Raw genomic sequence first — 12,109 nt, 5'->3', positions numbered from 1 at the left:
GTGTGTGTGTGTGTGTGTGTGTGTGTGTGTGTGTGTGTGTGTGTGTGTGTGTGACTCTGGGTCTGTGTATGTAACTCTGGCTGGCCTGAAAATATCTATGTACACCAGGCTGGCCTGGAACATCAGAGGTTCTCCTGCCTCTGCCTCGCAAGTGCTGGGATTAAAGGTGTTTGTCACCATGTCCAGCATCTCTTGCATATTTTTAATCTAGAAGAATGCTCTCTTTTGTCATTACCTTATTTTTAACAACCCAGGTCCTATTTTTGTGCAGCATGACATGTTCTTCACTTCTAAGTTGTCCACTGTTTTCTAAGAGTATCTTAATGTGAGCTTCAATCTTGACTCTGATTTCAGCTGTTCTTGAGGGTTCATTGCAGGTTCTTGGGCTCCAACCCTGGTCTCTACCTACCAAATCCAATTGATCTGCACATTCTCCAAGGCTGTAGCATCCTAAAGTATCCCCAGACATTATTAAATGTGCCCAGGGACTGCTGACTCAGCATCTGAAAGAGAATCATGACCTAGAAGCTTGACTAAGTTAAGGTTAAAAGAACCCTGGCAAGTCTATTTCCTAAGAGAGGTTAATGTCTTGTGGAAGGGAGCACACATCAGTTGGAGCCTCTGATTCCAGCACTTGTTTAAGGCACTCATTCCTTGATGTAAGGCACATTCCCCACTTTTCTGTGCCCTATCATTTTATACGCTGTGATGTGAGGACTTTGCATCCCTATGGACTTTTATCCAGTTTATCTCAAAAATTCAATGTGCCATTAATGTCATTATTTTAGTTTTTGATGCTTTTATTGTAACAAATTTCTCCAGTAGGAATCATGCTCTTGAAGTGGATTTTGTGCAATGTTTAACTTTAGTCATAAGTACCTGCAATGGTAAATTCTTATTGTATTACACTCAATGTGAGAACCAGTGTAAAGGCTTATTTATTCAGTGATGCCGGTTATTGGGACATAATAATTTTCACTTAACAATTACACGAATAAAAAGATACGTTTGGTAAGATGTATTTAATAACAAAAGTGGCAATTAATTTGAATTATCCATTAAATTTTTTCTGTCTGTCCTCAGTTCACCTGGTACATAAACATTTTTTACTACTGTAAGTACCGGGAAAGAAAATGTATTCCTGATTCTGAACATAGTGTACACACTAAAATCTACCTAGAAACAAATGTGTGTTCGGAAACACACATCACAGCTTATTCTCCAAGGGAACAGTGACTTTAGAATTGTGACCAGCTAAAGTGAGAAAATAGAGATTACAGCTAACTTCAGGATACTTAACACCCTTCTTTCTCTAACAAGTTGCTTCTAAGTCTCAGGAGCAGCTGCCAGTTTTGCAGTCTCTCCCAAGTCTGGCTCTGTGATGGTGACAGTAAAGGTGAAGCAGCTACCGCGGTTGCAGACGGAATCTGAGTTCTTAAATAGCCCTTAACTCCGCAAAATCACCGGGACGCCACCTCTCCTACTCTGCCACGGTTCTGGAGAAGGACCAGATCTCAGAGCAAACTTTTTAAGAGCACCCACACATCCGCGCCCCATCCGGACTCCTTTTCTCTGATTGGCCTGTGTGACTCCCGATTGTCCAATCACGTTTGGAGCGTTTCGGCGCAGCTCGGTGGCGTCGCCGCGCATGCTCAGTCGGGGACACGCCGTGCACCCCGGTCCTCCCGCGTGCGGCAAAGGGCACGGTGTAGGGCGGTGCTAACCCGGCTAGGTGCTGGTGCCAAGGTCGCGGCGCCGCGCTGGGACAGGGCCACGCCCAGCAGGAGGGTGACAAGAAAAAGCAGTTGTCACCTCCACCAAGTTCAACCCTAACTCCCCTAAGTACAGGATTAGGGTGCCCAGCTCACCCATCTGTCGGCTGGGACTCAGAGGGGGCGCGAGTTGCAGTCTTTTGAGTCTCAGCCGACCACTAGGCCGGGTGAATGGAGCCGGCCCTGACCAGAACAATCAGCTCTGGTGCAGAATGGGCTGGGCTACACCGCCCTAAACGTGGCCGTGGTAGCATCATCCCCGATGCGCCGCCGGGGCCGCGGGGTCCGTGTCCCGCCCCGTGAGACGGCCGTGGAAAGCGCGGCTCCCGTGTGTGCAACTTAGAAAGTGACCGAGCTGCAGGGCAGGAGAGGTGCCAGCCTAGTGCCGTCCCCGCTGCGCCGCGTCCGATCCCCCGGCCCAGACCGCGTTTGGCGGCTCGCCGCTCCTAGCCCGGGCCGGCCCCTGCGGCCGCTCGCAAAACGCGGCGAGCGGAACCCGCACGCGGAAGCGCCCGTCGCACTGAGCATGCCCAGTGGCACAGTCGAACAGAGGAGTTTTTTTTCTTTTTCTTTTCTTTCTTCTTTTTTCTCTCTTTCTTCTTTTTCTTTTTTCTGGGTCTCCAGCAGGAGGCCTGTCCCCCACCCTCAGTTCAGACCCCCGCCGTCCCCGAGCCTGAGCAGCTAACCATGGCCGAGGTGTCCGGCGCCGCGTTGTCCCAGGCGGGTTGGTAAGTGCCGCGTCGCGCCGGCCGCCCGGCCGCGGGCTCTGGTCGGGCCCCAGGGAAGGTCGGGAGAGGGGCGCCGGGGGTGCGGCGGGGAAGGCGGACACAGCCACCCGCCCCCGTCCTCTTGGGGGCCCTCGGGGCCGGCTCCGCCCCCGGCGCCACGCGGAGCTCGGCGAGTGTCCCCGCTCCCCTAGGGGCGGCGGCCTGCGACCGGAGCGGGCGACGGCCCGCGGGAGAGAGCGAGGCCTCGGGGCCGGGGAGCGGGCGGTGGCCAGGCCGAGCCGCGCCGCTGGGGAGGACCCGCGGAGCCGAGCACGACGCGCCGCCGCCCCTGGCGGGTGTCGCTGCGGCGGACGCGGGAGGCGGCGGCCTGTGGGAAGTTGGCGGGAGCACGGAGCCCAGCCCCGCGCGGCGGCCGGAGCCGGCCGGCTGCCCTGGTTTCAAACTACCGCGCCGACAGGAGCGCCGCTGCCCTTGCTGCACGCTCAACTTGCGAAGCAGAGAATGACCACCCGGGTTACTCGTGCCGGGATTGCCCCGTGGAACTTTTCTTGAAAGGATGACGTTGGTCTGATTTTTTAAAAAGACTTTTTCAGCCGTGACTTTTCGGGATCTGATATTACAGATTATTACAAATTATTCGAAATTAAGCAGTTTCTGGAATTTCAGCCATTCCAGTTGTAAACATCCAGTTTAATCCAGCGTCGCTTTTCCCAGCCTGGCATAGGTACCTTCTGGACTGATGGTTAGGGATGAGGGTGAAACACAGATTATTTTTCCCAGATTTCTGAAGCTACACTTTAGTGAGAAGGGTGAAGCATCAAGAAAACTATTGCAGTGTTAGCAAACCGTCAAGACAGAGAGTACTTTATGACTGAAGGAGAGAAGTGGGTTCTGACAGATGGTGAAGAAAGGCTTTGTAGATGTCTAGAGTTAGGAAAGTGCTTATTGTTTGGGAGAAAGGACGCTACGTCCCAATGGTTCCTGGAAGTAGGAAGGTGTTTGAGGATTAAAACCAAGGAGGGTTAAAGGATTGGAATTTGACTTTGATCATAAAGTTTTGATGAATAGGACAGGGTCATCACAACCCTGCAGTGAAGGTTCTGCTAAGTGACTTGAGAGGCCTTTTTTTCCCCCTACTTTACTCACAGGTGTGAAGTTGAAGGCAAAGAATTGTTAAGTAACTTTCTCCCATGACATGACTAGAAAGTGGTTGAAATAAATGTTGATGTAATGAGACTGGTCCAGTCCAGTGTGTTTACTATTTATTTAATAGATAAAGTACAGACCTCTTCCTCCTCCCATTACTGGTACAGTAGTTAAAAATTTCACTTTATTCAGTTCTACTTTTATACTGGAATGCCTCCTTTCATTTTCTTGATTTTTTTTTTTTTTTTTACAAAGCTGTCCAGAATAATCTTAGGTCTTCATTTCAGTTTATGTAGCCCAGGCTGGCCTCCAACTCCTGATGGAATTGCTGGTTTACATCACACCAGACCTGGCATCTATTTGAGTTCTTCATTGAGTCTTACTCTTAGAAACTAGTGATACCCCTTTATTTACAAAAAGGGTCTTTGGAATACATTCTGAAACAAGGCTATATCCTCTAGGTAGGTTTGTTACTTTATTGGGATCCAAGATGATTCTAAATTTGTTTTCTTTGGACTCTTAAAGCTCCTCTTAAAGCAGAGAACTGTATATTATTTTTCTGTGGGATCTTTGATACCTAGAAATATACTGCATAGTAAGTTGAAAGAGTTGACCTTGGAGTAGCCCTGTCAGTCACAGATGCCCACTTAGAGTGCTTTCCTCCTTTCTTAGAGCTGCAAGTCTCCAGTGGTTACATTTAATCCTTTGCCACTTTGTATTGCAAGTTAGATTTACACATTTCCCTTCTACCAATCTGCTCTATGTCAGAAGAGCCCAGATAAAGGCTAGGATCACTGAGGCTGGTAGGAGTTTTCTAGAATCCTGACCCACATTGACCAGTGAAAGTTTGTGCCAAGGAAGGCAGGCCTGGGCTCTCCTCAGTGATGTGGCTTGTACTGGGCCTTTAATTAGAGACTTGAGCATGCTCTAATTAGAATTTCAAAGGTTTAAAGGGATAAGAGTGCTGTGAAGAGAAGTTTAGAGAACAGCTTTGAACAACTCAGTTCTCACATCCAGATTTCCCCTCTGGGGTTGTTGACTCTAAACAAAATAATTTGGGACTCAATGGTACTAAAGTAGTTGTAGGTAAACTGAAATTCTAAAACAGCTACACAGTTACTAATCTGTTTATTCACTGTATGTGAAGTAGGGAGATAATAGTGAATGGCTTATGTTGATAATTAGATGCAGAAGACCAATTTATTATTGAAATCTATTGGGTTGTTTATGAATATTTTAACTCTCAGATGTTCAGTAATATTCCAGCCAAATTCAGGGCTTTACAATATAAATTAAGCAGTATTATACTCCCAACAGCCCCACACCCCTGGCCTGTAACACAGAGGATTAGATTTCATGGATGTCACTTTCAAATGTAGGGATTTTTTTGCAGTAAATTGGTTTGTTTAAATATCTAAAGTGGTACCTTGGTCTTTCATAATGCCTACTTCTATGCATAAAATAACTTCATAGAAGGGATTTGGCTTTATATTTGTGTAGGGAACAGTATTAATCATGTCATGTGTCTTGTTTTTCCTCAGTCATCTATAGAGAGAATTGTTGGTTTCTACTTACTGTACACATTCATATTATGTTTTTGAATCTTTTATTTTTTAAAACATTTTGCATGTGATGTGAATGAGCCAGGCATGTGTATATACGTCTGTGCATATGTGTGCTCATTCAGAAGCCAGAAGAGGATGCTGGGAGTCCTCCATCATTCTCTCCTGATTACACTGAGATAGAGTTTCTCACAGAATATGGAGCTTGTTCCTTGGTTTTGGATAGACTGTTACCTAGCAAGCTCCTCTGGTCATCACATCTCACTGGGGCTTGCTTTATAGGTTCCTGTGCCACACCCAGTCTCTTATCTGAGCCATTTTCCCCTCCCTCCCTCCCTCCCTGCCCAGTCTCTCTTTCTTCCTTCTTTTTTTCCTCCTTTTAAATGTGTTAGGGAGAATGTAATCATTGAATTTATGTTTGTGAGACCATGTTGTCTATAGAACTAATGTTGTGTAGTTTAACCAAATTGCAAGAGTAATAGTTTGCTCAATTTCTAAGTTGTAGAACCAAGAGTATGCTGAAATATTCAGAGAAAAATCCAGTACTTAATTGTAGTGCATTGTGATTACTTCTCATTTAAATGGTTGATTAAAAATAATACATTGCCCTGTGCTTGTAATCCTAGCCTGGGCTTCATACTGAGATTGTCAGAAAAACCCATCAACAAAGACAGGATTAAATCCTATATTTAAAAGTGGAATTGTTTGCTTTTTTTCATTTGGGACAGAAGTTTAGTGTGTGTATGTGGGGTTATGTCACAGTGAAAGAACTCATCACTTTAATTGGATCATCTAGACCTATGTTTTGAAGTCTTAAGTTCTGAAAACAAAACAAAACAAAACACTATATTGTGTGTTTAGGGTTTAGGGTTGAAGATCTATAAAGTACTTAATGTGTGTTTTAGGCAGGGGCATGGTGACTCACAGCTATAGACCCTGGATGAAGCCAGAGGATTGCTGTAAATTCCAGGCCACTCTGGGCTATAGAGAGACACCTTGTCTGAAACAAAAACTAAAGAAAACAAAATTTTATTTTAAAGTATGTTTTTGAAACACAGAACACTGATGGTTTAATCACAGAACACTCCAGGTATCTGACTCTTTTTTTTTTTTTTTTTAATAGAATGGAGGAGATAGAGTCTGATGTTAAAGATCCCCTTCCCGCCCTTCCTTTGGGCCATCTCACTTTGGCTCCTGGGACCACACTACCATCTTCTGGCCCATGTACATTTGTTACTCTTCTACAATTAAGAAAGTGCAGTCAGCGCCAGTGCTGGAGAGCTAAATAGTGCAATGGAAATAGTGTCCTGTAGAGTACAGAGGGAGTCACTCTTCTGCACATCTAGCCATAAGGAAAAGAAGTGGAGCAGTGTTCAGACTCATCATGGCTGGATTTAAGGTCCTTCGTCTTCCTTTCATATCTCACCAGTAGAAGCTTCTCTGTAGCCTTATTAATAATCACAATAAAGAGTGGATTGTCATTCTTCAGCCCACTCTCTGTGCTTTTCTTGTTTGGTTGGTTTCAGTTTTCTTAGAGGCACTCTCTTCCCCAGGAGACTGCTGGTGAGTGAGCACTCAGTCTTAACTGAAAACCGTGTCTTAGCAGCACTGACAGAACCTTTGGTAGGTAGAAGCATCAATGTAACTACTGACAGTAGTGCTAGTAGTTGCATAATATGTTTATGAACAAGATATAGAAATTTTTATTCAGCCTTGTTCTTCTGTAGCAACTCTCACACACATGTAAGCACAGTATTGTGCCTTCTCTCCCACATGGCCTCACTGTGTACTCCAAGCTGACCTTCAACTATGACTTTCGCTTCAGCTCTCCTAGTGCTGGCTGTCACTGTAGCCAGTTACAGCTGTGGGCGGCTATAGGAAGTCTACTGTAGCTACTTAAGCTACTTATTAACTACATATTATTCATTTATTTCTGAAATTGTGAAATGCATTTTCTTTCCTTTTTCTTTTTCTCTACCCTCCCTCCTATCCACTTTTTCTTTGAGACAGTCTCACTACATAGCTATGGCTGTCCAGGAACTCACTATGCAGACGGCAGGCTAGACTCGAACTCCCAGAGCTCCACCTGCATAAGCCTCCTGAGTGCTGAGATTAAAGGTGTGTTCCACCACACCTGGTTTATGCATTTCATCACCACTTTCATACAGATGTTCTTGTGTACTCTTTTGGGAAGGATCAAAAATCATAATATCTTTTAGATGCTGAAGAGACACTATAAGAAACCAGTTGTTTTTATTTGGTTTTCAAGGAGGCTTATTGGAAACGCCCTTCTTCATTTCCTTCCATTATTATTTTTAGCCAGGTTCTCACTATGTAACTCTGGCTGCCAGCCTAGAACTTGCTATGTAGATCAGGTTCGCTTTGAACCCACAGACATCTGCCTACCTCTGCCTCCATCTTCCAAGTGCTGGAAGTAAAGGCATGCACCACAGTATCCAGCTTGGCAACACCTTCTATATGAAGATATTTCTGCACATTGATAATCTCTCTGTAGTTTATATTATTTGCAAAGTTAAAATGTTGAAAGGAGTATGCCTTTGTTAACATTTTGCTATAGAATATGTTACACATCCCTTGCTGCTTCTCTTGATGGTGTAAACTGCGTATTTTGTCAGACTGTGTGATTTTTTAAGGTGCTGTTTGTAGTCATTTTTGGTGACTCACCTATAAATCTAGTTTCAGCTGCCTGTAGGCTTGACTGCCTCAAGCATGAAGGAGGTCTATAAAGAAACTTGCTGCCTCAGCAGGTTGAAAATAAATTTCTTCTTTCACACAGCAGCATTTGCTAAATCAACTAAAAACTACATAGTAACAGTTCAAGAATCATAAAAATAGCACATCAGCTTACTTTAGCTTATGTTTTCTCATTCTGACAAAAGGAGAATATTAGCATTTTGATTTATATTACACATAAGTCCTGCAGTCGAAACTTCTTAAGGTCTACAATGTATAGGTAGGAGAATATCATTTGCACAATAAGTAGACTATCCTATCAACAATAGAAAAATGTGAGAAATACTTGTGGAACCATAGTCCAACAAAGAAAAGCAGAAAGGGGAAAAGAAATATGCGATAATCTGACATATTAAGAAATTGTCAGGTCAAAGATGAAGAGAACAGAGAAGAAAGCCATGATGGTGGAAGGGGAGGACTCAGCCTAATATGTACTGTAACCTCAGTATGTGCACTTGTGTGCCTGTGTGTGTGTGTGTGTGTGTGTGTGTGTGTGTGTGTGTGTGTGTGTGTGTGTATATGTGTGTGTGTGTGTGTGAGTTTGTATATGTGTATATGTGTGTGTGAGTTTGTGTATGTGTGTGTGAGTTTGTGTGTGTGTGTGTGTGTGTGTGTGTGTGTGTGTGTGTGTGCACCAGCACATTCCTGTGTGTACATAGACCCTCTTTACATCATTGCAGCTTTGTGGTTTTTAAGGTAGAGACAAATAGAACATCTCAGTGGTATTACATGTATGCTCTCTTTATATTAATAAATTAATATAAAGAAACATAGCCCCAGCAGTACTGTATGTACTGAAGTACTCTTAGAAAACATTTATGCTTCCTCTGTGCAAGGTACTGTTTTTGTTTTGGAGTGTAGTGGTGTATGACAGGTAGAATTTAAACATGTTCTACACTGTTGTTTTTCTTGCTGAGTGGTGTTGAAAAACATCTGAAAGCAATTAATCCAGACTTAGGAGCCTGGAGAACTTTCCAGTGTAGTAACATATATGCCTTGCTTGTTGTACATCCTGTCTTAACACTGTGTCTGATTTTTGTCTAGGGAAAATCAGGTAGATCCAGCAATTTGTCTATGTAACAAATAATTATTGAACATTGTGTTGTGGCAGGCACTTATAATCAGTACGTTTAACTTTCATTTTGTAGTTAATAGAAGTTGATGAGTTTTAGTCAGGGGATGGGGGTGAGGTAGAGGTGATGTCACTCTGCACTGAAGTAGTTGGAGCTGAGCAGAAGTAGACGGTGACAGTTGAGCTGGAGATCAATAGGTTGGTTTCTGAGATACTTGTGAATGTCTTGTCAAAGCATGAAGAGTTTATAAAAAGGGTATTAGAAGTTTTATGCTATCCCATAACAACTGCTACAAGAGTGACAAAGGGAGTGGTAAGGAATTGATTCTACTTTTCAGGCTTACATTAATCAGTTATAGTTTAGTTTTTATGGAGACTATGAGAAGATTACCATATTTTTCAGATGGTTTGGTCATAAGCCAAAAGAAAATATTATCTCTTCAAAAATCCATCTTAAACATGGCTGCTTTGAATTCTAAACCTTCAATATAAAAACCTTTGGGGACATTTTAGTGTACTGTAATGTCCATATGTAGCTACTGTGTCTAGTCCAAGGTCAGATATGTTATAACATGTAGTGAGTTTGGAAAATTTAGTGTAAAAATATAAATTTTGCAGTATTTTGTTGTTTATATATTAAAATAATGTTTTTAATATATTAATATTAAAATTATGAAGTTAGTCTTTCTATTTCTATTCACTTTAAATGTGACTGCTAGAGGGCTGGAAGGTGGCTCAGTGCTAGGAACACTGCTCTTGCCGAGGACCTGAGTTCAGCTCCCCGCACTTACGGTGCGTGTGACTGCACCTTGTGGTCCAGCTCCAGAGGATGCAGTGAGTCTGGGGCACCTGCCCTCAGGGACATATACCCACACATAGACACAGATGCACACATCCTTAAAATATTTTATCTCTGTTGGACTCTATGGCTCTGAGAACCAGTCTCTGAGAAGCTATGTTCAAATACTGAAAAATTTCAGCATTTTTAGAGGAGTTCCTTTAAGCACTGAGAGGTAGGGAAAAATGCTTTAGAGTGTATTATAAAGCCATTCATTCTTCTAACAGAAAATGGACATTTCTTTTAAGAGTTCTCAGAGCATGTGATTTGGTCAGTATTTTATTGACTTATTAACAATAGAGATAGAGCAGTTTTGAGTCATAAAATAACCTAAAGGTTCTTTAAAAATGTGCCCATACCCCACATGATCTAGATCTAAAGTTCAAGTAAAAAAGTTCAAGTGTAGACATTCAGAAGACTCTGCCATGAAGACTCAGGTGAAGGCATTTGCAGCCAAGCCAAGACTTGAGTTTAATCCCTGGAACTCCCATGTTGGAACTCCTGAAAATTGTTCTTTGATCTACAAAAGTGCCCTCTGACCTATGTGTCCTACTGTGGGCTGAGGAGCTATGGGACCAGAGGAGCTGCCCCAGAGTGAGAGTGGGGTCAAGGCATGCACAAGCCCCAAAAATCTCATCCTGAGATTGGCAGGAGTTCGATTGCTTGCCTCCTGTCCTGGGTTCCCCCAACCCCAGGAGGTCATGTAGCCTGGTAGCCAGGTTAAATTTCCTCTCCCCTTATCAGGCCATGTGTGGCAGCACCTGGAATTCCTCCTTATAAGTGACGTACACTTATGCCAAAAGGCTCTATTGCCCCAACAGTTTAACATTCCCCTCCATTAAATGACCCTTCTCACTGAGGCTGTCTCCCGAGACACTGTTCCAGACCAATCCTGACTTGTACCCCCTCTCAGAATCTGCTGGTCTACTTCTATAAGTAAGTGGAATAAAAATAAATAAAAAGTGTTACTAAATTCTTGGGACTAACTTTGAAGAGCTTGGACATTAATTAAGGTGAATTTTGTAAAATACCTAACATGAAACATTAAATATTAAATATTGGTGGAAAAATTTTCTAAGTAGAGTCATACTTGATGGCTTATGATTTTTATAAACTTCTGAAAGGAAAGGATTACGTGTAGGTTGCTCTTTTGTTAACTTTCAATCATGAGCCATGGAAAACACTGTTTATTGGTTTCTGGTTAGGACAGGAAGCATGTGCAGTTGACTTGTCTGCCTCCACTTAGTTCCCAAGACTCCTAATAGAGGACAGGCGACTGCCTCTGGTGATGGCCTTGCTGATGGCAGTCTTGAGGTGCTGTAGGATATCAAGTGGCAATAGAGCAAGGGTATGTCCCTTTCTTAGAAAGCAGCTGTAATCTTGGAGGTTTCTGCTGATAACATAATCTAATCTAGTGCCTTCCACAGATCTTTTTGTAAACACCATGTGCCCACCCTCTAATACTTCAGAGCGGAGATTAAGCTCCACCATGAGTTTTGAAGAGGAAAAGCATATGCTAAGCTTAGCCAATGAGATTTCAGCTGGATTGTGTCCATTTGACTTTTTCCTGTGTTTGACTTGGCGTGGGAGGGGAAGGGCCAGTGCCCAGGATGTCTGAATCATCCTGTAGTTGAAAGACGAGGATACAGCTTTTCTCTTGTTTTGGTTGCTGTTGGCAGTTTTTCTACTGACTTTATCTGGTTGTTTGTCTTGTTTTGTTATTAAACCATTTTTATCCTTGTTTATTTAATCAGTTACACTTCATCAGAAGTCTTTATTGTTTCTTTGATAATTAAAAGTTGATTCACTTTGAAGGTTTTCAAATGCAAATGTTAAACACATTATGGTTATGTGGATACAGTACAACTTTTGTAGTTGTTTTTTTTTTTTTTTGGTTCTTTTTTTTTTTTTTTTTTTTTTGGGGATCAAACCCAGGGCCTTGCGCTTCCTAGGCAAGTGCTCTACCACTGAGCTAAATCCCCAACCCCTGTAGTTGTTTTTTTCTTTTCATGTCTACTACATATTTGTTGGTGCAAAATAGCCACCTTAAGTAGTATTTGACTTTGTGGGTTTTTGTTATTGTTTGTTTATTTTTCAAGATAGAGTTTTTCTGTATAGTTCTGGTTGTCCTGGAGCTCCCTCTGTAGGCCAGGCTGGCTTCTAACACAGAGATTCAGCCTGCCTCTGCCTTCTTCTTTTTTTTTTCCTCCATCTTTATTAAATTGTGTATTTCTCAT

The 12,109-nt window shown here is 42.9% G+C and overlaps 1 protein-coding gene across 1 annotated transcript in view; it reads left to right on the top strand.

Annotated features, from left to right (window-relative positions):
• The first annotated feature begins 1,691 nt into the window (after window positions 1-1,691).
• Window positions 1,692-12,109, top strand: part of Tdrd3 (tudor domain containing 3) — a 120,720-nt gene continuing 110,302 nt past the window's right edge. Inside the window, exon 1 of the mRNA XM_032918264.1 lies at window positions 1,692-2,500. Within this exon, the coding sequence (XP_032774155.1) occupies window positions 2,460-2,500 (41 nt within the window). The 5' untranslated portion in view covers window positions 1,692-2,459. The remainder of the gene's footprint in view (window positions 2,501-12,109) is intronic.

Source organism: Rattus rattus, chromosome 12 (assembly GCF_011064425.1).
Source record: "Rattus rattus isolate New Zealand chromosome 12, Rrattus_CSIRO_v1, whole genome shotgun sequence".
NCBI lineage: Eukaryota > Metazoa > Chordata > Mammalia > Rodentia > Muridae > Rattus > Rattus rattus.
This window is presented reverse-complemented; position numbering and strand designations above follow the sequence as displayed.